General features: G+C 31.3%; 1 protein-coding gene across 1 annotated transcript; it reads right to left on the bottom strand.

Moving 5' to 3' along the window:
- Nucleotides 1-1201: 1201 nt before the first annotated feature.
- LOC143074867 (guanine nucleotide-binding protein-like 3 homolog) lies at nucleotides 1202-22239 on the bottom strand. Its single transcript, XM_076250096.1, has 17 exons — nucleotides 22102-22239; nucleotides 20802-20857; nucleotides 13640-13694; nucleotides 13240-13322; nucleotides 12468-12596; nucleotides 12221-12310; nucleotides 11243-11378; nucleotides 10463-10566; nucleotides 9819-9963; nucleotides 7395-7482; nucleotides 6083-6194; nucleotides 5646-5711; nucleotides 5245-5387; nucleotides 4194-4330; nucleotides 3290-3480; nucleotides 2071-2278; nucleotides 1202-1340 (listed from the first exon to the last, which is right to left on the bottom strand). The coding sequence occupies exons 1-17, from the start codon at nucleotides 22118-22120 to the stop codon at nucleotides 1240-1242; spliced, it is 1863 nt and encodes a 620-aa protein (XP_076106211.1). The 5' UTR covers nucleotides 22121-22239; the 3' UTR covers nucleotides 1202-1239.
- Between the last annotated feature and the right edge of the window lie 1203 nt (nucleotides 22240-23442).

Here is a 23442-nt window from a genome sequence, read left to right as displayed (position 1 = left end):
TCAAACACTTTAGTTATTGAATGTTATTTGTACACTAGTCTATCTTCTTAGTGAATTAGTGGGGTATTGGAACTGTATGTCATTATATTACACCTTATGTTGAAACTATAAACTACAACTTGAATTGGTTCAGATCATTTCACTTCTATCAACAGTTACTGGAATGAATCTCAACTTCGATAAATATTTTTTTTTTAATTAGTTGTTTTTGACTCAAGTTCAATCTGATGCCTAGTTTAGAGAGAATGCCACACTTTCTGCAGGTTCAGAAACTCTTTGAGGTAATCAAAGAGAAAATTTTGTCTCATCCAATAAACCCAAATTTTCCAATGCATGGCATATCCAAATTTCTAGACCTTCATCCTGGAGGACCACTTATTGTTTATGGCCTGAACATACATGAACTATTTGCCATTAGATGCTTAGCAATCAATCAATCAATCAACCAACTAGCTTTTAGTAACTTCGAGTACTCTCAGATCTATGTGTAATGACCATAATTATCCATATTCCGACACAGGTAGGGATTTTACATGACAGGATATAAGGAAATATGAATTTCTTGATTTTGTTAGATAGTATGAATAGAGCAGAACGTCTGCATGACATATTGACTGTGTGCCTGTATGTTTTTGTGTGGCTGGGTGAGGGTGAAGGTATAAGAATCAAAAGTTTAATGGTCAATGCCTAGTACTAAAGCTAGTATTAGTATGTAGTATATTCAGTGTTTATGTGCCTATTTTCTTTAAATGAAGGATCGGCAATATGATCTATTAATGACGTATATATCAATTATACTCAATCAGAAACAGGTTATGCTGCTTAATAAATGACAATGCTGGGCAATGCATTTTGGAAATATTGATTTTTTTATATTTCTGATTGCACCGACGATTGATTCATCAGTCAGATGTAATTGTAGACTTAATAAATGTTAATTTTTTCCATGTATAAGCTGCCCCAAGACCCCCTGACACAATTTATGCCTACAGTTTATTAGACACTTAGCTATGCCCCTGCTAGGTTTTTAATATTTTCCTTTACAAACTTTTGTCATAACTGTACCTGCTGAAAGTTATTCAAGAAATAACTTTTATATTTGTAGAATTTGTATTTTTCACCCTTCAAAGAACAGGTATTTGCATAGTTTATGACCTAAATTCATCCAAAAACTTGTACAATTTTCTTCAAGTTGAACTAATATATTTCAATGTCATTTTATTTAAAAACATCCAACGATTATCCCAGTACATTAAAGTCATAATCTCCATCAGCGTCCTCACCAGTTCCCATCGTCAGAGATCCCATTAATGTATCTGATAATGCCTTTGATACTTTATCTGAAACAAATAACATAAAAAACATAAACTAATAATTACAAAAAATGTTGTATTGGTAACATATATTACATGTGTTTATATCTCTTATTTTCCCTTAATAATTTAACAAAGTAACAACAGTAGGTTTTGGTTTAAGGTAACTGGAAACTATAATTTATCAAGTGTACTGTTTATATCAAATTAGTGTTAACAATGTCAGTTCATTTAGCATGGAAACATTACATGTATTTTGGTTTTTTCTGGTATACCAACATTTTTGGGATGAATAAGAACAATAAAAGAGCAGTTCCTTTTCCTCCTTATTTTTTTGGAGGGTCTCTTGTGAATAGTGATTTTTTTTCAGGACCAATTTCCCAATTTCCTTTACTTTTGATATATTATACATTAATGAGTATGACTTGTGATGTCATTTAGTATGTTTGTGACTTCTGATTTGAAGGAGGTGTGGTGAACATGTAAATGAGACAGTAAACAAATGACAGAATTAACCGAACACAATTAGCTAATAATCAAACTAAAACTTTATTTTACCCTAATTTGGCATAGCTCACTTTATAAAGAACCAGTGTACTAAGATTTCAGCTGGTGTGACCACAATCTGTCCTAGACCCAAACTAAATTTTGTTAATCTGATACAAGGACAGACAGACATGGATACACACCTGAAAACATAATGCCTCTATCATAGAAAGGGAACAGATGAATCCACATTATTTACTAAAATGCATACCTGCTTTCTTCCTATTTTTTTTCATTTTCTTATAATCATCTTTCCGTTTCTTATTTTGTTGTAATATTGTGTCCAAACTGTCATTTAAAAGTTCCTCTGTTTTTGACTTTTTAGATTTCTTTGTTGCAGCAGCCGTAACTGAAGCCGTAACTGAAGCCTTTCTAGATGATCGTCTAACTGCCACCTGAGTTACCTCTACTCTTCTTAACTGAAAATATAAAACATATTAAAGACAGTCATTGATAGCAGTAGTGTATGTTGTACATGGGTAATAGAAGTTTGAATAGTCACCAAAGACATCAGTCTTACGATTAAAATTAGGCAAAAACAACACATTACAGTTAAAATACCAAACCTGCCTTAATAAGCCATCTAAGGAAAGAAAACTTTAAAGTGTTTCATATGAAAAACAATTTCAGCAATTTTAAAGTGATCTTTCAAATTTGTTAAAAAATACATAATAAGGAAATCTTTCTGTTCTGATAGATACATTTTTGTACAATTATTATTATTAAGGGAAATCTAAACTAATGTATTAGATAGGAAGACTTCAGGTTTTCTTTTCAAAATTTAAATTACAATTGGAAAGGACTTTGAAATCTTTCTTGTGTATGAATTCCCCAAATTTTATTAGAATGAGTTTGATTGGAGCAAAAATAACTTCCATAGACATAAAGGAAATGTATTAGATACTGCCTTACACAATAGTATTGAACACAGCAACAGTTTATTGGATTTTCAATAAAGTAAGACATTATTACTGTAAAATTGTGACTTCTAAAAGTCTGTTTAGGTTCAAATGTGCTGTTATTATTACATTTTCATAAGATTTTTTTTCATAATGACTAGTTCCTACTGCAGGGTTTGTATCTTCATAATGACTAGTTCCTACTGCAGGGTTTGTATCTTCATAATGACTAGTTCCTACTGCAGGGTTTGTATCAATTTGACTACCAGAACCAATGAGGCTCTCCCAAGGTTTTGGGGCATGGTAACCAACATTTTTATTAATGATCACAGGGACCTTGTTTCCGCTAAAATTATCTTTAAACATTGCAGGTCTATTCATTTACAAAGTTGAGTCAGCAGCTAGTTTTTCATTGGCTAGAATAATTTAACTATACATAAGTTTGTATTTTGAATCACTCTTATATATATGTTTAGCCCCCTCCGATAAAAGGAGACATAAAATTCTATCAGGAGATCAAAGGATAGTTACCTCTTCTTCTTCATCTTCTTCATCCTCCATCATTTCATCTGATTCTTCGTTGTCATCTTCTTCATTGTCCATTTCTTCATCTTTTTTCTCATTAGCTTTCACATATGAATCAATCTCTGAATCGTCCATGATTGCCTGGGCTGGACCTAATGACTCTACCAACATGTGCTTACTACTTTTACAATCCAAGCCTGAATATGAATGGTAAAACACAGTTTTAATTGTAAATGCCATGTTGTGCAAAATATGTTGCATATATAAAACAAATTAAACAGTGTATCAAATAAGCAAGGTCTGAAAAATAGATCTATTATTTAAAGGAGGAGCTGGAAATCTGAATTACCACTGATAAAAAGAAGGGTTTGTTTGATGAGGTCAGAAGTTTTGCCTTGCAACACACAACCTTTTGACAGAGTTGTGGAAAAGAACCCTTAATATTTTTATGGAGAAGGAGACCTCTAAACATGGAATATTAGATTTAATGTTTCTTTTGTTGATGCACTTTCTGAAAAAATTATCCACTAAGATCAATGTTATCATACAAAATTGATTTTAACTGTAAGATATACAAAGTATGAAAAATAAGGACAAAATGAAAACAAAATCTGAAATTAAATCTATTCCATCTGTTTTTGTAAGGCCCAAAATAAAATATTGTTTGTTTCCCCAATCCCTACCGACCCTGCAAAAACAGTTCGACTCATAAAATTTTATTGTCAAAACTAAGTCAAATATTATTTTATTCAGTTCCAATTTCCAGGCTTGCCAGATCAACTGATATTGTTCCAGCTTTTTGGAAAAAATAAAATTATTTCTCTACTTACCTACCCACACCTGGCTCCAGTGTTGGGATTGGGGAAACAAACAATATATATTAATTTGGGCCTAACTATTATGTTTATACCTTGTAAAGTTTTCTGTTCCACCTCGATAAGATCATCTATACTGAATTCTTTGCCCATCTGTGTCACAAGGGATGCACTTACATGTGTTGGTAATGTATGTTGTTCAGGAGGATGTGTGAAATATTTTATTTTACCGCTGAAATATAATACATGTATTGTATGAATAATAATGATACTATAATATGATATGGATGCTTCACCTTTTCACCAGTTTTCATATTACAAAAGACCACTCCACTTAAGGGACTGTAGAGTTTTATTCTAAACAAAAATTGTGAACTTGTGGTTCCGACTTTGACATAAGCAAAAGGTATGATTTTTTAATGAAATTTTTATTGACCACCTCAAATGGACTCAGGTCAATTTTGAGTGACTTTCAATTTTGTATGAACTTTTACATCTTATAAGATTGCAACAGCCGTGACAAGCCATAGAGTGACAAGAGCTTAGTTTTTTGCACTATAATTGTGATATTTTATCAATGGACAAATATGAGGGATTTACTATTATACCAAAAACATTATCTGAGTTCAAAATGTGAGAACCAATCATGATAATTATCCTGTTACATTTTTGAAATAATACTAGACTGCAAAAATGTGTAAACAGATAGTATATCATTATTTCAATTTGATGAGAGACAGGGCTTTTTATTTCATTAATTTCATAATTCTTTTATGGATAAGTTTATTTTATTAAAGTGTCACGTATTGATCTTACACTCCAGTAAAATATACAAGTACAATCACATAAAAAACAAAGATCAACACCCAGCCTATAAAGACTTATGAGACACTAAAATTTTATAGTTGCATGTCCATTTGATGTGTGCAAAATTATTCAAGAAAAAAATGTAATTTTTAGGGGGATTTAAGAAATGCCTTTCTATCCTCTAACATCCAATTTAATGAAAGAGATCTGAAGATAAAGGAAAACAAATCAATTTTAAGTTACATAAGGAGTCATTCCAATTGAAAGAATGTGCAATTCAAATATCAAATTTAAATCCTCTATTTTTTCAAACAGCTATAATTCTTTCCTTATTCTTACCGTGTCCAATCTTGTATAATAGATCTAGCAGCTTTGTTTTTATCTGGAATCCCTCCCTTCCTTAATCTACCCATCCTTCTCGCCAGGAGAGCTAAAAACTCGTCAATATCTTTATAATCAGGAATATTATAATGTAAAATCATCTGAAAATATCAAATTTTTCATATTTACCTCAGAAATATTAGCATAAAAAATGCACACAATTCAAATATACTAACAGTGTATTAAAGAACTATGATGAAAAAGGTAAATAATGATAAATATAATAGCTGAAACAAAACAGCAATATTTTACGTCAGACAAATAGGATGTCTATCCATAAAAAACCTTGTGACTGAATATGACATAAATTTATCAGTAATAATTGAATTAATAGTGTGTAAAAAAAAATCCCTTCAAACCTGTTGTTTAGAACATCTTTTTAATATTGCTTCCACTGGTGTGATGGGATCATCCAAGGTTTCAAGCTGAAGAAGAAAATATACATAGCAAATATTATAATTAACCATTTCTTTCAGTTATTATAACAACATGTTGTAGGCCTAATTACATAAGACATTCAGACAAATAAAATTTAAGACGAGGAACAAATGGCCACAATGTAAAGAAACTTTTCCATCATCCTGAGACAAGTTGTTCACCATTTTAAAGGAGATGAGCGAATATGTAACACCAACACAAAATTATCACTGAAAAATTAAGAGGTAGCAACTGACATCCAATGTCATTGATAACTTTAAAAAAAAAAAAAAAGGCTGTCAGATGACAGAGCAATTTTGGGACTTTTCATCCCTGACTTTAACTTATAATGAAATAGAAACAATGGTATACATCTTACCTTGACACAGTTTCTTAATATCACAGATGTGTCAGATGTCCCTGTTGCCATGACAATTCCAGGACTGTCTAGTAATTTGATGTGTTTATCTAGATGTACTTCTTGCATTGTTCTGAAATAAAACAAAGAAAATATAAATATCAAACCATTTATTATATTGATTTCAGTTAGAAAAGCTCTTTTTTCTACATTTATCTCAACAAAATCTGTTCAATAATTTCTATAAGTCTGAAAAATACATGTACACATGGTGCTTAAAGCATACCCCTCTTTTATCATATACTTAGCATTGATATGATAGCTTTTGCATATGTGTAATGAGCGGAAGTACACAAGCCATAATTTCCCACCCGGGCTGATAACCCATATCAGGTGCATCTCGTGCACAAAACCCATAATAGTGCCTCTCGTGCAAGTTACTTCCGGTGTTTCCGGTATCGGTTGTTTACTTTTCCATTGTGACGTCAGATATTTTTTATGACGACGTCAAAGTTTACGGGAACTTTTGTGGGGATAGTTTAGTACTTGTTAACAAATGCCATTGACAATTATGAATCATTTTATAGTACAACAAACATGGAGTAATAATGATCATAAAACTCTTTCAAATTTTCAATGTTTCAAAATGCCTCTATAGGAAATGTTACCATAAATATATATGAAGGTAGTGATGCTGTTGTTGGACAATTATAGTATACAGAGGCGGATTTAGGGGTGGGGTGGGGGGGGGAGGGGGGGAGGGGGCCCGCCCCCCCCTTTTCGGGGAAAAAATTGGTTACTTATATAGGGAATCACTGAAGCGCGACTGGAGCGGGCCCCCTCTTAGGCAGTCAGTGGGCCCCCACTTATGAAAATTTCTGGATCCGCCACTGGTATATTTGATTCATAATTTAACTTCTTTATAAAGTTTTTGACTGTTTTAGTTATTGCATTTGTTTATTTGCCTTACATAAAACTATTGTCGGAAGTATATGATAAAGCGATTAATACATGGCCTTTTCCATATCAGCCTGGGTATCATCCCTCGACCCATATCAGCACCTCGACTCCGTCTCGGGCTGATATGGGGGTCTCGGGATGATACCCAGGCTGATATGGAAAAGGCCATGTATTAATCTCTATGTAATTCAAAGTATCAGAAAATAAGAACCAGTTGTCTGAAATATCTGAAAAGAGAACCAAATATGAAGTTCAGTGTTTAAAAGTTTCTGACAAAAGTGTGACGATTTTTTTTAGAAACATTAATAAGCAGTTTGTGATATGTTTATCAAATTTATTTTGAAAGCATCTAGTAAGCTGTCAAATATAATACCTTGTCATTCCTGGCATGGATCCAACATTACAGGCTTTGGCACGTTTCAAGCTATTTATAATACTACTCTTACCAGTATTAGGGAATCCTGAAAAATATAAAATAAAGTTGTATTTCAATTGATTTAATATAGTATTTTTTAAAGAAAAAAATAAAACAATAATTTGGTTTCATCAAATTTCTTTCAGTCAACTCTGTATGAGCAACCTTCTCAATTAAACTGGAAAAAAGGATTTTAAAAAAAAATTCTGACTGTCTTTCTCATCTACAGTAGCACATATTCTGGTAATTTAAAATAAAACCAGATGCTCCGCAGGGCGCAGCTATATACGACCGCAGAGGTTGAACCCTGAACAGTTGGGGCAAGTATGGACACAACATTTAAGCTGGATTCAGCTCTAAATTTGGATTGTGATTAAATAGTTGACACAGCATAGGTTTCTGACACAGAATGAATGTGGTCTAATGAACTTAAAATATTTGTTTTGCCTTTGAGCAATTCACTTTGCTGTTGAATATTAATCCTCCCAAAAAAATGTTTGAAGAAATTTTCTTTTTATTTATGAAATCTGAAATGAGAAAAATTTAACCCCCCCCCCCATTTTTTTTCACATCCCTCTTTCCCTTTTTCCAAAACTGATCTCAATTCAAACTCCTAATGGAGTTTGCAACAATAACTACTCATTTAAATACATCATAAAATATTAAAATGTAAAATAAAGTGCTTGTTATCACTGAATGGTAAAGATTGTTTTAATTTATCAGTTGGTAGTAAAATTGAATATACATTGTATATTGTATAAAACAATGATTTAAGTTGATTCAACTACTATTCTGGACAAAGAAAGATAACTCCAATTGAAAATTTCTTGCTATTGCACAATATTGTGCAATTAGATATTTCTTGCTATTGCGCAATACTGTGCAATTGAAAATATTTGCTATTGCACAACACTGTGCAATTGAAGATTTCTTGCTATTGCGCAATACTGTGCAATTGAAAATTTCTTGCTATTGCACAATACTGTGCAATTGAAGATTTCTTGCTATTGCTGAATACTGTGCAATTGAAAATTTCTTGCTATTGCACAATACTTAATATAATAATTTTGGATCCTGATTTGAACCAACTTGAAAACTGGGCCCATAATCAAAAATCTAAGTATATGTTTAGATTCAGCATATCAAAAAAGCCCAAGAATTCAATTTTTGTTAAAAATTAAACTTAGTTTAATTTTGGACCCTTTGAACTTTAATGTAGACCAATTTGAAAACGGGACCAAAAATTAAGAATCTACATACACGGTTAGATTTGGCATGTCAAAGAACCCCAATTATTCAATTTTTGATGAAATCAAACAAAGTTTAATTTTGGACCCGATTTGGACCAACTTGAAAACTGGGCCAATAATCAAAAATCTAAGTACATTTTTAGATTCAACATATCAAAGAACCCCAAGGATTCAATTTTTGTTAAAATCAAACTAAGTTTAATTTTGGACCCTTTGGACCTTAATGTAGACCAATTTGAAAACGGGACCAAAAATTAAGAATCTACATACACAGTTTGATTCGGCATATCAAAGAACCCCAATTATTCAATTTTTGATGAAATCAAACAAAGTTCAATTTTGGACCCTTTGAGCCCCTTATTCCTAAACTGTTGGGACCAAACCTCCCAAAATCAAACCCAACCTTCCTTTTATGGTCATAAACCTTGTGTTTAAATTTCATAGATTTCTATTTACTAATACTAAAGTTATGGTGCGAAAACCAAGAATAATGCTTATTTGGGCCCCTTTTTGGCCCCTAATTCCTAAACTGTTGGGACCAAAACTCCCAAAATCAATCCCAACCTTCCTTTTGTGTTCATAAACCTTGTGTTTAAATTTCATTGATTTCTATTTACTTATACTAAAGTTATTGTACGAAAACCAAGAATAATGCTTATTTGGGCCCTTTTTGGCCCCTAATTCCTAAACTGTTGGAACCAAAACTCCCAAAATCAATCCCAACCTTCCTTTTGTGGTCATAAACCTTGTGTCAAAATTTCATAGATTTTAATTTACTTAAACTTAAGTTATAGTGGGAAAACCAAGAAAATGCTTATTTGGGCCCTTTTTGGCCCCTAATTCCTAAAATGTTGGGACCAAAACTCCCAAAATCAACCCCAACCTTCCTTTTGTGGTCATAAACCTTGTGTTAAAATTTCATAGATTTCTATTCACTTTTACTAAAGTTAGAGTGCGAAAACTAAAAGTATTCGGACGACAACGACGCCAACGTGATAGCAATATACGACGAAAAATTAAAATTTTTGCGGTCGTATAAAAATCCATTGGTAAATCAGTTATGTTATTTTTTATCATTTGAGACATATTGCAAGGATTATATCTTAATTTCATTATATTTTTTTCAACCTACCCACTACTCCAACACGTATAGCAGATTTGATATCTTTATTCCGGCAATAATTTCCCAGTAACTTCATCAACATGTCTGCCCCTAAACAATGACTAGACTTCAAAAGATCATCACTTGCCATTTGTAAAGGAACTTTTGCTCTACTCTTAAATGAAGAAAATATTGTTTGTTTTTAAAAAGACTAATGTATTTGTATTTTCATCAATTTTTTTTGTAGCTTTAGAAGTTTTATAGACTTTTTACTTGATCCTTATTTCAAATATGTCAGCTCATATGTTCTTTGATTTTGGCATCTTCTAACGTTTGTTTAAAATAAATTTGTGCAGATATTTTGATAATTTAAATGTAATAATCATTATTGACACGCAACAGCCAATTAATAATCAAGTTTACTGTTACAAAAGAAAAATGAATAATGAAATGAGCATTTACTTTATTTGAATGCAAGTTTACTAACAGATAATCATTTTATTTTCAGTACTAATATTTTTCAATCAAAATAAATATCAACTTTTACTTAGTTTTTATTTACCATTGAAGTGAAACATTATTTACATGACATCTGTTTTGTATGAATTGTGTATATATGCATTGTTTTAAATTTTCTAATACATTACTTTCCCCAACTGACTTTCACAACTTACAAGATTTGTGTTCTGAGTTTGTGTAGAAGCCTTAAATGCAAGTGTTGGGAACTCATTTCTCAAATGTTTCAGCCATTCTTCAACATTTTCTCTTGGTACCAAGTCTACAATAAAAATTTATAAAACTCAAATTTTTAATTCTGTTTTTACAAAAAGAGTCATAAGATTAGTACATTGTTCTTCATTAACTAAAAAATCAAATTGTTTTTTTTCTTCTGCATTTCCCGAAATCACATTCATTAACATCACATTTGGTTCATATAGCAACAGATAATAATGGCATGCAATAATTTATGATTTTGTAGTTTTAATTAATATGCACGTTATGTGAATTATTGTGTTGTTCATCACCATTGAAATCTTGACTGACATTAGAATAATTCATGGAATAGTTAATTCTGTTTACCACATTGAATCCTAATGCAAATAAAGTAGAACTGCATTTTGTTCTTAGAAATCTAAGTATCTTTTGATACAACTTCATATAAAGTGTTCTATTATAAGTGTGAGGAGTTATTTTCATATGCTAACTGTCAAGTTTCTTTAAACTTGTCAACACCACTAAATTTCAGATTGATAAAAGAAAATTGCATTGGTTTATTTCCAAACACAAAATATTAACATATTTGAGTGCACAAACCCCACCTTATGGAGCTACAAGGTAAATGCATAGACTTTTTTTTAAAATGTCCCACTATGAACATGGCCTAGTTTGGGGTGCTCTTTTTCAAAATCCTGGATCTACCTATGACAACGAAGTATAAATCAAACTTGACAAACCTATTTTATTTAATATAAGGACTAAACGTTTATTCGTGCCACTTTCCAATATGGCTTCCTCCATCTGGGTACACCTGCTACCGAGGGGATCTCTTGCATCCAGAATTTCAAGAATAACATCTGCAGCATCTACAACCTTAAAAAAAAGATTTTGTCAAGAAATATGTAAAGTATGCGAAAACAATATATTTATTTCAAACAATTTTATATCATTAAATTTGCATTTCATTATATTGAACTTCATTAAAACACTAATAATTGTATAATATTAAATGTTATACAAAAAAGACAACTTTAATTAAAAAATATAACTGCTCTTGTGAAAAAGTGTTTTGGTAGATCTTTTTTTTAATCATTTCATGAATATAGTTTATAACCATTTATAAAGTAAACTGAATTTAATCCAGGGTTACTTCCCTTATACAATGAACCTCTCATATCAAAACATGATACTGAAATTTTTTGCATGAGAATAATTTTGATTTTTATGAGGAAAAATCATGAGCAAGTAATTTAAATAGTCAAGGTTTTAGTAGACTTTGAATTATAATTGCATGGTTGATTGATTTGTATTTTAGGTTTCAAAATAAATTTAAATGTTCAGCTGAAATTATTAATATTAAAACATTTGTAACATGTTTAACCCCGCCATATTCAGTATGTGCTATATGTCCTAAGTCAGGAGTTGTTGTTTGTTACTACCTCATATTTTTTTTTGCATTTATTGTTTTGTACATAAAACAGGTGATAAGATTTCTAGGTTGAATTGTTAAACATTTGGCATTTCACAGCCTTTAATAAGTGACTATGTGGTATGGTGTATTGAAGACTGTACAGTGACCTATAGCTGTTATTTTCTATGTCCTTATGTCTCTTGTGGAGAGTTGTCTCATTGGTAATCATACCACTTCTCCTTAATTCAATATTAACAGATATATCATTAGAAATTTTCCATTTCTAAAAAACCCTTTGTCAAACCTTTTTAAATTCTTTATAGAATGTCTTTAGGGAATTTTCTACAGCACCATTACTACTAGTATGTGACTCTTCCCCAGATTTCTTTTCTTGCTATAAAAATAAAGTTATAGGTTAATTCCGGCAGCTTTAACATTGCACACTATTTGTGTAATTGTAATATTTTTCTCAATTTCAACCTCTCAAATATCTACTTTAAAAAAAATCAATCACATAACATATTTATTGTTTCATTTCTTTCAATTCATACCTTTCTTTCAAATTCAGCGGTTTTTTTTTTAGCATCTTTTACCATGCCATCTAAATTTCTTTTCTTCATTTTTAAATATTCTCTATCCCTTTTTCTCTTTTCTTTCAGTTTTTCTCTTTCTTCTTCTGCCTAGATATAATAGAAATATTTTATGTTGCACTTTGTATTTTTTTTCTATCTATTCAAAAGTAGTTCCCATCAGCTCTATGAAAAATAATTGGGATATGTATCAATGGGATATAGATGATGCTGTAAATGTGACGTACACTACCCTAATATGAACTTGATCTAAGTGTTGTGGTTATAAGCATTGTGAATAAGTTTCAAAACATTAGGTTGAAGGAAATTGAAGTTAGAGATGGGGAAACGGAAAATTCAGCAATTTTTATATTTGGAATGGGGCTTAATTCTAGAACAGTAATAGTGACCACACCTAAATTCACACTTGTTCTTACTTTTGTGGTAAAAAGCATTGCGTATAAGTTTGATAATATTTGGTTGAAGAAATTTAAAGATAGGGCACAGAAATTAATTTTGAGTCACATGTACAGACGGAAAAGGGCAACACTTGATAAAACATCTGCTGCTGCTTCAATTTTTTTCTGAAAATGTTGATTTCAGTTGTTTAAATATTTAATATTCTCTCACCTCATGCATGTTTCACGCATTGACATTAATTTAATGACAGCATCACCATATATTATTACTCAGTGATTTTGACTCAGAAACATCAACATAGATAATTCTATGTACAACTATACTTTGTATTTACCCTTCTTTTTCTTTCTTCAGCTTCACGTAAAATCTCTTCTTTGAATGGTAAACTGTTTGGTATTCCAGGATCTTTCTTGTTTTCTAAAATCAATAAATGTGGTTAATCACAGTCTGATTTATACTGTATATTGACCTGTAATTGCTGATTTTTGTCACATTCCCTAAAAGATTCCCTTTCATCTGAACTTTGGTGGACAGTTTTCTCATAGGTAATCATACCACATCTCCTATCTAATTGAAATTAACATTTTGTATTTATCTAACTGATGGAGATAGAATAGAAAAGTGCATGTTAAATATGAATATCTAAAACATATTATTTTTATTTCTGATAAACAAATAATTCAATTGTCCTGATTCTATTTTCATTCCCTTTACAACATATTGTTAATCCTTACTACTGATTGGATTTTTTCTCTTTGCTTTCTTTTCTTTCTTATTATGTTGACTGATCTGAAATAAGACATCAAATATATTCATAATTATCATCATATACACGAAACACGAGCGATCTGTGCTAGCCCAGTTTAGATGCGGGATATTACCGATCAGAATTGAGACTGGTAGATATATTGGGGAACCAGTAGAAAACAGACTATGCCGATTTTGTAATTCTCAAAATGTTGAAAGTGAGCTACATTTTCTTATAAACTGCACATTTTATAATGATATCAGACAAACTGTTTTTAGCGAGATATTAATGGTACCTGACTTTAAGCAACTAGATGAGCAGGGAAAATTAACATTTCTAATGGTGAACCATCCAAGGAAAATAGCTAAATACTTAGCAGCGTCACTTTTCCGTAGAAAACAAACAGTTTACTCTAGTTAACATTCTTAAACTTTTTCACAAACATTAGATGAATAATATATGAACTTTTACAATCGTTAATTCTTAATCTATAATTATCTGTATTTAAATTTAAATTGGCAATTGACACGTGATATTAGAACATTTATATTGAACTAACAGTAAAAGGTGACTTATTGGTCCATTGGGCCGGGTGTTTTATATATGTAATTATATTTTGTACAAATTTATGCTGATTTACACATGTCACTCTAATAAACAATTTACTTACTTTACTTTACTTACTATACACATACATATATAAACATGCACTGAAGATGTAGATTTAAGTTTGTACACATGGTAGTACATTTTTTGTTGTTGTTGTACAGTGATTGTCACATATAATTTTATAAACATGTACTAGCACTGTCTTTTTTCATTGAGGAAACAGCTACTTATATGGAAAAATATGAAATTTTTAAAATGTAAAAAATACATGTATACATACAAGAAAGCAGTGTTTAAACTCTGTAATACAGTACCTTCCTTGTCCTGAAGTTAAGGAATAAGACAAAATATATACTAGAGCTCAGGGTATCACCAATATTTTTTTATCTGATGTATCAGAGACTTACAATGTATAATTTCTTAGTGACAACAAGTCCTGAGTTCTATAGAGAAACAATGCTAAAGCCTGTATATGCTATATATTCATACATTTTATTTCAATCATTATTCAGATACAAACATTTTGAATCTGCAACATATGCAAATGAGGTGAAGGAAAATCATGGATATGGTTTACTTCAAAACACAATAATCTAAAATATCTCACAGGTTTATGGTGACTTGAGGAACACCGGTATCACTTAGATTACAATTCTACCATGCGCATATCTACGTTTACGTCAAAACGCCCGGGCGTACACTTGAATGTTGAAAATATATTTTTTTTAATCTAAATATAATAAGAAAGACTGGTCAAAAGCACATCAGCCTTGTGCTTCTCTCTTCAATGGATTATAATTTTCAATAAAAAGGGACTAAATTTACTTTAATAAAATAGTTCATTTCATGATTTTTGTTTCAATTTTCTGTAAAAGTCTGAATCTACTGTGAATTCTGCGTACTTTTCTTATATTTAAAGCAATTCATTGTCTGCTGAGATTCGATATGCGGTTTGCATTGTTGTCGAGCATGTGACTTATGTCGCAAAAGCAAGACATAGGGTCATCAGCGCCGTCAATATTTAGATTCCGAATGTGGACATAGTTTTTTGAATGACTCTCTGTTAAAAAAACTGTTTATGATCAAAAGAGTATCCAGTGCAATATAATAATACAATTAGTTCTTTAATTTTCTCCACATTTTACGGATAAAGGGTATTTCTTTCTGCAATTAATAAGTGATCACAGTGTGGGCTTAATTTTTTTTAATTTCTTAATTACATTAACTACTTGTCGAACCTTCATCGAAGTTTATGAAAATTTGGAAGAAGTTTTTTCTATGATTAACGTCTAAAATAAAATTTTGAAAGCATCTGTTTTCGTTCATTTTTCTGTTCTTTACTGATAGCTGGACTTTTCTTTGTGCAATTAATTGTTTTACATGCTCAATTTATAAACCTTCATAAAATGTGATATATTGGCACACGTTAAATTCCAGATCAAGAAAATATAATAATGAAAATTTTTGATTTTTTTTAAATTCCTGGAAAAGACTGGTAAATTGATTCACTTCTTGTGGAAAGAAATCGTGTTCCAGAATTTTTTTTATATTGCATCTCTAAGAAATATTTTTTTCGTGTTCATTAAAAGGTGCTTTTGTCGATTGTAGCTCACTCACGACTTTAAACAATTTGAAAGTAATATTGGTTTGAACGTTTTCTCTAAAACCAATGTCCGTTAGCTTCCAATTAACACGATGAATAAGTTCTCAAAATTAAACATAAAAATATACCATTTAGATTCAAAAGTATGTTACTATCAATGATTTTTTACTGACAGGAATGGTATGTCGTTCTCTATAACTCGATTGCTTTGGGGGGCTCCGTCCCCTCGAACCAACTAACAGCAGGGGGATTGGCATTGAGCGGTTTGTCACCCCCTCACACAACAGGCGAGGATCCAGAAGGGGGGGGGTTCCGGGGGTTGGAACCCCCCTTTTTTTGGACGGTCAATGCATTTGAATGGGGACATGTAATTGGAACTCCCCCTTTGTCCTGGGTTAGGAACCCCCCCTTTTTAAAATGGAGGGATCCGCCCCTGGACCACTCGCCAAGGTTCGGGCGTACACGTAAATATGACCCAGCTACGCCACTGTCTACCTTGACAGGTAAGTTTGTATTTAGCCTATGAAATACTTATTTAGCCTTGAGAATTGAAAGGTCAGTTTATCCCATTCATACAATAGAAGTTTACCTTTAAGGGTCAGAATGGGGTTTACAGAATAGAGAACACATGTAATAGCAACAAAAAATAGAGAATAGAGAAAATGAACAACAAAATAAGGAATAGAGAATAATTTAATGCGGTGCAAAAGCATAAAGAATAACTGTGCAAAATAAAAAGGTAACTTAGATAACTAATTATACAATACTGATAAAATAATGATCAATGTACAGAATTGATAAATAATCTTGTAACAGAAAGTCTAAATAGTAAAATCATTTTCATGAGAATTTTACAGAATGAGAGTTATTTTTTAAGGCTATTAAAAGAAAAATGTCCTAAAAATTTAAAGAATACAGATATTAAAAACCCATGCAGGTCCTCATGTCATTTACATTGTCAAAATATAGGACACATCTAGTCAAACTGGTTTTTCACTAGACATCTAGTCAAACTGGTTTGGTATAACTGACTGTTTCTTGCCCTAGATGTCTATTTCACAGTGTGACCTTATCACTGGGGTAAAGCTGATGACCGTAACTGCATTCACGGTCATCCCAAGATGTCGGATGAAAAATTAGGTCAGTTTCTGTATTGTCTGTTAAAGTGTTTCTATATCATTTTCTTTACAAATCATACATTGAAACGATGTAAATTTATAAAAGAATCACTCGGAAATCACTAATTACTTCTGAGAAATGTGCATGAAACGGGAAATTCGATTTGAAAAAATCGCCAAGATGACCGTAAATCACAATCGAGATGACCGTAACAGAATCAGCGATTCATAACAAGGCTGACCGTAACTGCTTTTAAGATGACCGTAATTTGTAAATGATGACCGTAACTTTTAAAGGATGACCCTCAATTCTAAGAAATATCCGTATTTATATAACTATCGTTTTGTATCAAATGATTAATCGTGTTGGTATACACATATTAATATGAAAGTTTTATCCTATAGGTAAAAGAAAATAAGACGTGCTTCAAATGCAAAGATTACCATATGTATCTTTTTTACAGTAGAGGGTTCAATTTTTAAAATAATTTGCCAAAAGACATGCGGTGCACAGCCTTCAACTGCTCGACAAAAGATTTTTTGTTTGTTTCTGGGATTCCTTTTAATGACATATAATAAATACACATTTTTTAAAATGCCAAAAAATTGCATGTACACCCATTGATATTATATCGTCTTTCATTTTGTCGTGCAAATAAAATAACAGAAATATTTTGAAAATATCATTCGAATAAACTAGTGAAGGTGAGCTCCAGCAAAGTAGATCCTTAAAATAGTATTGTACGAAAAGCGTATCACAAGGCGGAACGTTGTCAATTTGTATATATACAGAAATGTTATTCATACAGTCAGGATTCTACTCCTTCAAAATTATCTCCCCATTACGCCAGTTCATGCTCACAGTCGTAGAAATGGAAGCCATAGTTATATAAATACGGATATTTCTTAGAATTGAGGGTCATCCTTTAAAAGTTATACGCTCTGCCAATTTTGCTCTTGAAAACTGATAAATTTATCCACATAGCACCATTACGATCGATCGTTATATGTCAGTTATATTTTAAAATACAAATGTATCTACTAGCTTATGAGCATTAGTTAATGATCTTGTCTGCATTGATTCAACTTAAAAATATTGTCTGTTTGGATGTCAGATGGAATTTTTGAAAATTCTTAAGCATTTAAAAACATTCTAATTAAATATTTCGTAGAAGGGCAGACTAACCATTTTCAGTGGTTGAAGATTATAAACCCTAGTTATCACACACACATTTTCATCATCCAAATTAAAAGACTGTCGTCAAGTACTTTTAGAAAAAAATAGCTATTTGAACACACCTGCTCTGTTTTTGTGATTCATTAGATAGGTATCTCAATTGACCCATATATTTCATCTTTTCGTACTGTCATTTTTTTACGTTATAAGGTCAACCTGTAGCTTTGATATATAATAATGATAGAATCTGAAGCGAGATGCTATACAAAATACTCTTGCTTTGTACGTTTTAAAGACAAAATATACACCCCAAACATGCCCTAACATAAAAAGGTGCACTCGATTTTTTTCTCTTTTCGATACAATCGTTACCTGTTTTGGGGAATTTTTTCTTGATTCACATAATGGAAGGGCAGACACGAAAATTTCTGAACTAAAAGATTGATATGTTCTCCGTCCGTGATAAAAAAAAATCGGAGGTAATGCATTTTCTACATCCAACTTATAGATACTATATATAAAAAAGAAGAATTAGATGTGGTATTATTGCCAATGAGACAGCTATCTAGAAAAGACCAAAATGACACAAACATTAACAACTATAGGTAACCGTAAGGCCTTCAACAATGAGCAAAGCCCATACCGCATAGTCAGCTATAAAAGGCCCCGATAAGAACCATGTCGTCGACTTGATATCTTATTGTTTTGCATTACTATGTAATAGATACATTGAAAACTTATGCAAATGGTGTTTTTAAAATAAGAAAATTGTCGTTTTATTTGTTTCTATTAACTTTTTAAAATTTTGTTACTATATCAAACATTAAAGTTAACTTTTATCGCTTTCTCGATAAACACATAGCTTCGATTCTTTTGTTCTATTTCAAAAGTGTTTCCGCCTGCATATATCAAGACAAATTAAGATTTTAATCTGCTTCCTCTGAACCCATACACATGGGCTCGATTACCAAATATTCGTATGTATTATTAATGTTTTTAATGCTCCATTTTTTCTGGTCTGTGCGTACGTTCGTCCGTTCGTCTGTTTGTTTGTCCGTTTGTCCAGCTTCGAGTTAAATAAAATTGAAACTTAGTACACATTTTCCCTATGGAATGATCTTTTTAATTCTAATGCCAAATTACAGTTTTATCCCATTTTCATAGTCCACTAAACATAGAAAATGATAGTGTAGATGAGGCATCCGTGTACTAGGGACACATTCATGTTTCTTCAAATTTTCGTCGTATCGCTGTAAATTTGTGTTAAAATTTTAACGTCGATATCAATAAATATTTCATTGTTTACGAGAAATATGCAATTTACTATCATTGTTATAAATCCTAAATATGGCCAATTATATTATAGTTTAAAAAAAGAAATTTATGAAACATATTTATATCCGCTAACCGAGCCCCTATTGAGATCGACAAACTCAACAAAAAAGCTTTGAATACAATACGGATATTTCTTAGAATTGATGGTCATTCTATAAACTATAAAAGTTACGGTCATCCTATATAAATTACAGTCAGCCTTTACAAATTTACGGTCATCCTTTACAAGTTACGGTCATTTTTTTACCAATCACGGTCATCCTTGTTTTATGTTACGGTCATCTTGAAAATATTTTGATTATGATTTACGGTCATCTTAACGATTTTTTCAAATCGAATTTCCCGTTTCATGCACATTTCTCGGAAGTAATTAGTGATTTTCGAGTGATTCTTTTATAAATTTACATCGTTTCAATGTATGATTTGTATAAGAAAATGAAATAGAAACACTTTAACAGACAATACAGAAACTGACCTAATTTTTCATCCGACATCTTGGGATGACCGTGAATGCAGTTACGGTCATCAGCTTTACCCCAGTGCTTATGTGTTTGTGCTAAGAGTACATTGTACTGTCATATTTATTGATTTTCTGTTGGGACATGACCTACATTGTTAACATGCAAAACAGTGGCTTGAGATTTCAACTGATATTAGTATAATAAATTAATATTTGGAATGTTATATCCTGGTTGATTATTTTTTGGGGACCAAGATGTTTTCTTCATTCTTGTTCACATTATGATTATTTTAACCTTCAATGCACATTTAAAGATAGAAAAAATTTCAGCACTCATTTAAAATATTTTGCAACTAAATAATAATCTGTCAGATTTGGTGTAAACAAAAAACAAGACAGTGTTATATATAACCTGCAAGCATAGTCATATACAGTCAAGCAGATAGTTTTTTTTATATCTGAAAAAAAACTACCATGTAAAGAAATATGCAATTAAAAGGCCAAAAATAACCCCAAAAATTCAACATTAACAGATTTTTAACAATTACATCAAGATGCACAAAGTTTTAAGTATTGGTCAGAATATAGGGTTCTTTAATTTTGTACATTTTTTACTTTAACAATATCACAATAACAATAAAGTGACCTTAATTTTGGACAAGGTAAATGGCATGAAGTCAAATTTATCAACTTCTATTGTATGAATGGGAGAAACTGACCTTTCAATTCTCAAGGCTAAATAAGTATTTCATAGGCTAAATACAAACTTACCTGTCAAGGTAGAATTGTAATCTGAGTGATACCGGTGTTACTTAAGTCACCATAAACCATTACATTATTGCTTACCTTCTTTAAAATCTTATATCTATGTTTTGCAGACTGTCGTTTGCTACTTTTCCTGTCTGAAAATGATAAAGAAAGTTACATTACCATATGCTATTAATTTATGTCTTTTATTGACTGGAACCCTTCATTTACCTGTAGCCAACCAGGCAAGACCCTCAGGCATACATGTAGGTTGTCAGTGTTAAAAAACACCCTCATCATGCACTTGTCCCTTCTTTCCCTCAAAACTTAATTGCAAGTCAAACTGGATTTACTTGGACAAACATACATGTATGTATTATTACTTCAGAAGTGCATTTTTAACTTGTGAGTTGAATGCCCCTTTGGTATCTTTTACCTCAACTTTGCAGATATTTTGTTGTGGTAACATGGTTCATTGACAACGTTATTCATTTCTACAATGTAACTCTAATGTAACTTTAATGAAACAAAATAAATTCTGTTATAAATTATAATGATAAGTGGCAAAATAAGAAATGGCTTGAACTAAGAATCCCAAAAGGTATTAATGTTTTAATATCATGCAATATTAGTTACAATTGCAGCAAAAAAACCAACATATGTACATGAAGTATTGTAGATGTGCATTTAGTGATTATAAGTGTCTACAGTACTAGTCTGAACAGAATATTGTAGACAGAAATCTGTCATCTTGACAAATCTGTATAAACTACTTATTACAATAAAATAATTTACCTACCTAAAGTAAGATTGTACCTAATTTATGCTTAAATGATGAGTTTGAGAAGAGCAACCCTTTTGAAACGTCATAATCATGATAATTATTTGCACTACTAGCCACGTCCACTTGTATTTTTGTCCATCTGATAAGTTAAGCCTTTTTCAACTGATTTTTATAGTTCGTTCTTATGTTGTACTGTTATACCACAGTCCCAGGTTAGGGGAGGGTTGGGATCCCGCTAACATGTTTAACCCCGCCACATTATTTATGTATGTGTCTGTCCCAAGTCAGAAGACTGCAATTCAGTGGTTGTCGTTTGTCTTATCGGGGCCTTTTATAGCTGACTATGCGGTATGGGCTTTGCTCATTGTTGAAGGTCGTACGGTGACCTATAGTTGTTAATGTCTGTGTCATTTTGGTCTTTTGTGGATAGTTGTCTCATTGGCAATCATACCACATCTTCTTTTTTATATGGCTTTGAAAGTAAAGAGTAAATAACTTTTTACCATGTTTAATACTTATTAGATATTTTAAGTTTATCCAGATATTCTATATAAATTCATGTATTTTATCCAGAGGATTGAACACATTTCCAATACACAATATTGTTTCACTTACTCAGCTGTTTCTTGCTCATGTTTTCATATGAATTTCAACAAAACTATCGTGCACGTGTTGACAAAATCAAAACAGGAAATCATTAAACCATCACTATTATTAGAGTCGATACCGGTTTTTTAGATACGGAATTTTTAGCTGTCAACCGTGACAGTATTATAAATGATCAGTAATGATAAAATCATACATGTAACGTAAACCAGAGACATACATTTAAATCTTGAGGTAAAAATATATGTCATGATGAGAAATTATTTTACCGAAACAGATATTTTACACACATTGACATAGTTGTAAAATACATTTTGTTGCAAAATATTACAGTTTTTCCAGTGCATAATGTAAAAGCTGCCGCAACTCTTATCTTAATTATATTTAATGCCATTAATGCCAAGATCTCAAATCGGATTTATCAGATCCTTTTTGCGGTTATGCACTAACTGTACCTTCAAGTTTGGAATCCTAATTTATTTGCCCGCAATTCTTAAGCCATAATAAATTCAAAACGATAAACACTGTCCGACGGATTATTTATGTATATATGTTAACTGGAACATAAAATATTAACAAAAGGCCTACGCTATTCACAGAATATCACGAATATCGGAAGAATGTTATTTGGAAGATTCATATTACTTTTTGATGAATAGAAATCAATACCTTCTTCTTTGCTTTATCATTTTTTTGAAACATTGATGGTGCTTTAAAAGGCCACCGTTTTACACGGACAATGTTAAAAATGGTTTCATGCTAAATATAACAGTCTATATAAATCCTAACACAAGCTTTAGCAATATTCCAGACATCACAAATCATCTAACCTAGATAATAAAACTGATTTTAGGCATATATATGTATCATTCTATCATTATACTGTACTTAAACAATTTTAAGCCCAATCCACGCATGCAAGAGTACATTAGCATTAGCTCTTTTTAACAACACTTGGTAAATATAGAACATATTTTCATTTTTTTTTAATTTGTTTTTTTTTAAAGAAAAGAATAAAAAATATGTTTTCAAAGGAATTTCAATCAGGATAAACTTTTACCTCCATATCGAATTTCCGATCGGCATCAAAGTAACAACAATTGTTATAGCTATTCTCAGGAATATATATGGAGTTAGACTTAACATGGAACTTAGAAAAACCCATAAGAAAAATATATAAACTACAAGATGCAGTAAATGCAACGCCTTTTAAATTTCATTCTTTCGCAATATTTTGTGATCTACTTTTGCTTGACAATATTTCTCCATTATGTCCTTTATTTTTATATTGTATATAGCCTTCACCACGACCTTCCCCCAACTAATATAACCTGGGAAAAGCCATAAACA

The sequence above is a fragment of the Mytilus galloprovincialis genome, chromosome 1 (genome assembly GCF_965363235.1).
Source record: "Mytilus galloprovincialis chromosome 1, xbMytGall1.hap1.1, whole genome shotgun sequence".
Taxonomy (NCBI): domain Eukaryota; kingdom Metazoa; phylum Mollusca; class Bivalvia; order Mytilida; family Mytilidae; genus Mytilus; species Mytilus galloprovincialis.
Note: the sequence above shows the minus strand (reverse complement) of the source record. Positions and strands in the feature narration are given on the sequence as shown.

Bases quoted from the DNA above. Each gene is read 5' to 3' on its own strand.
- LOC143074867 (XM_076250096.1), bottom strand. The intron at 12,597-13,239 runs GTAAATACAAAG...TATTATATCTAG, and splicing joins CTGAAGAAAGAAAAAGAAGG to GCAGAAGAAGAAAGAGAAAA. The intron at 6,195-7,394 runs GTATTATATTTG...GTTTTATTTCAG, and splicing joins TCCATGCCAGGAATGACAAG to AACAATGCAAGAAGTACATC.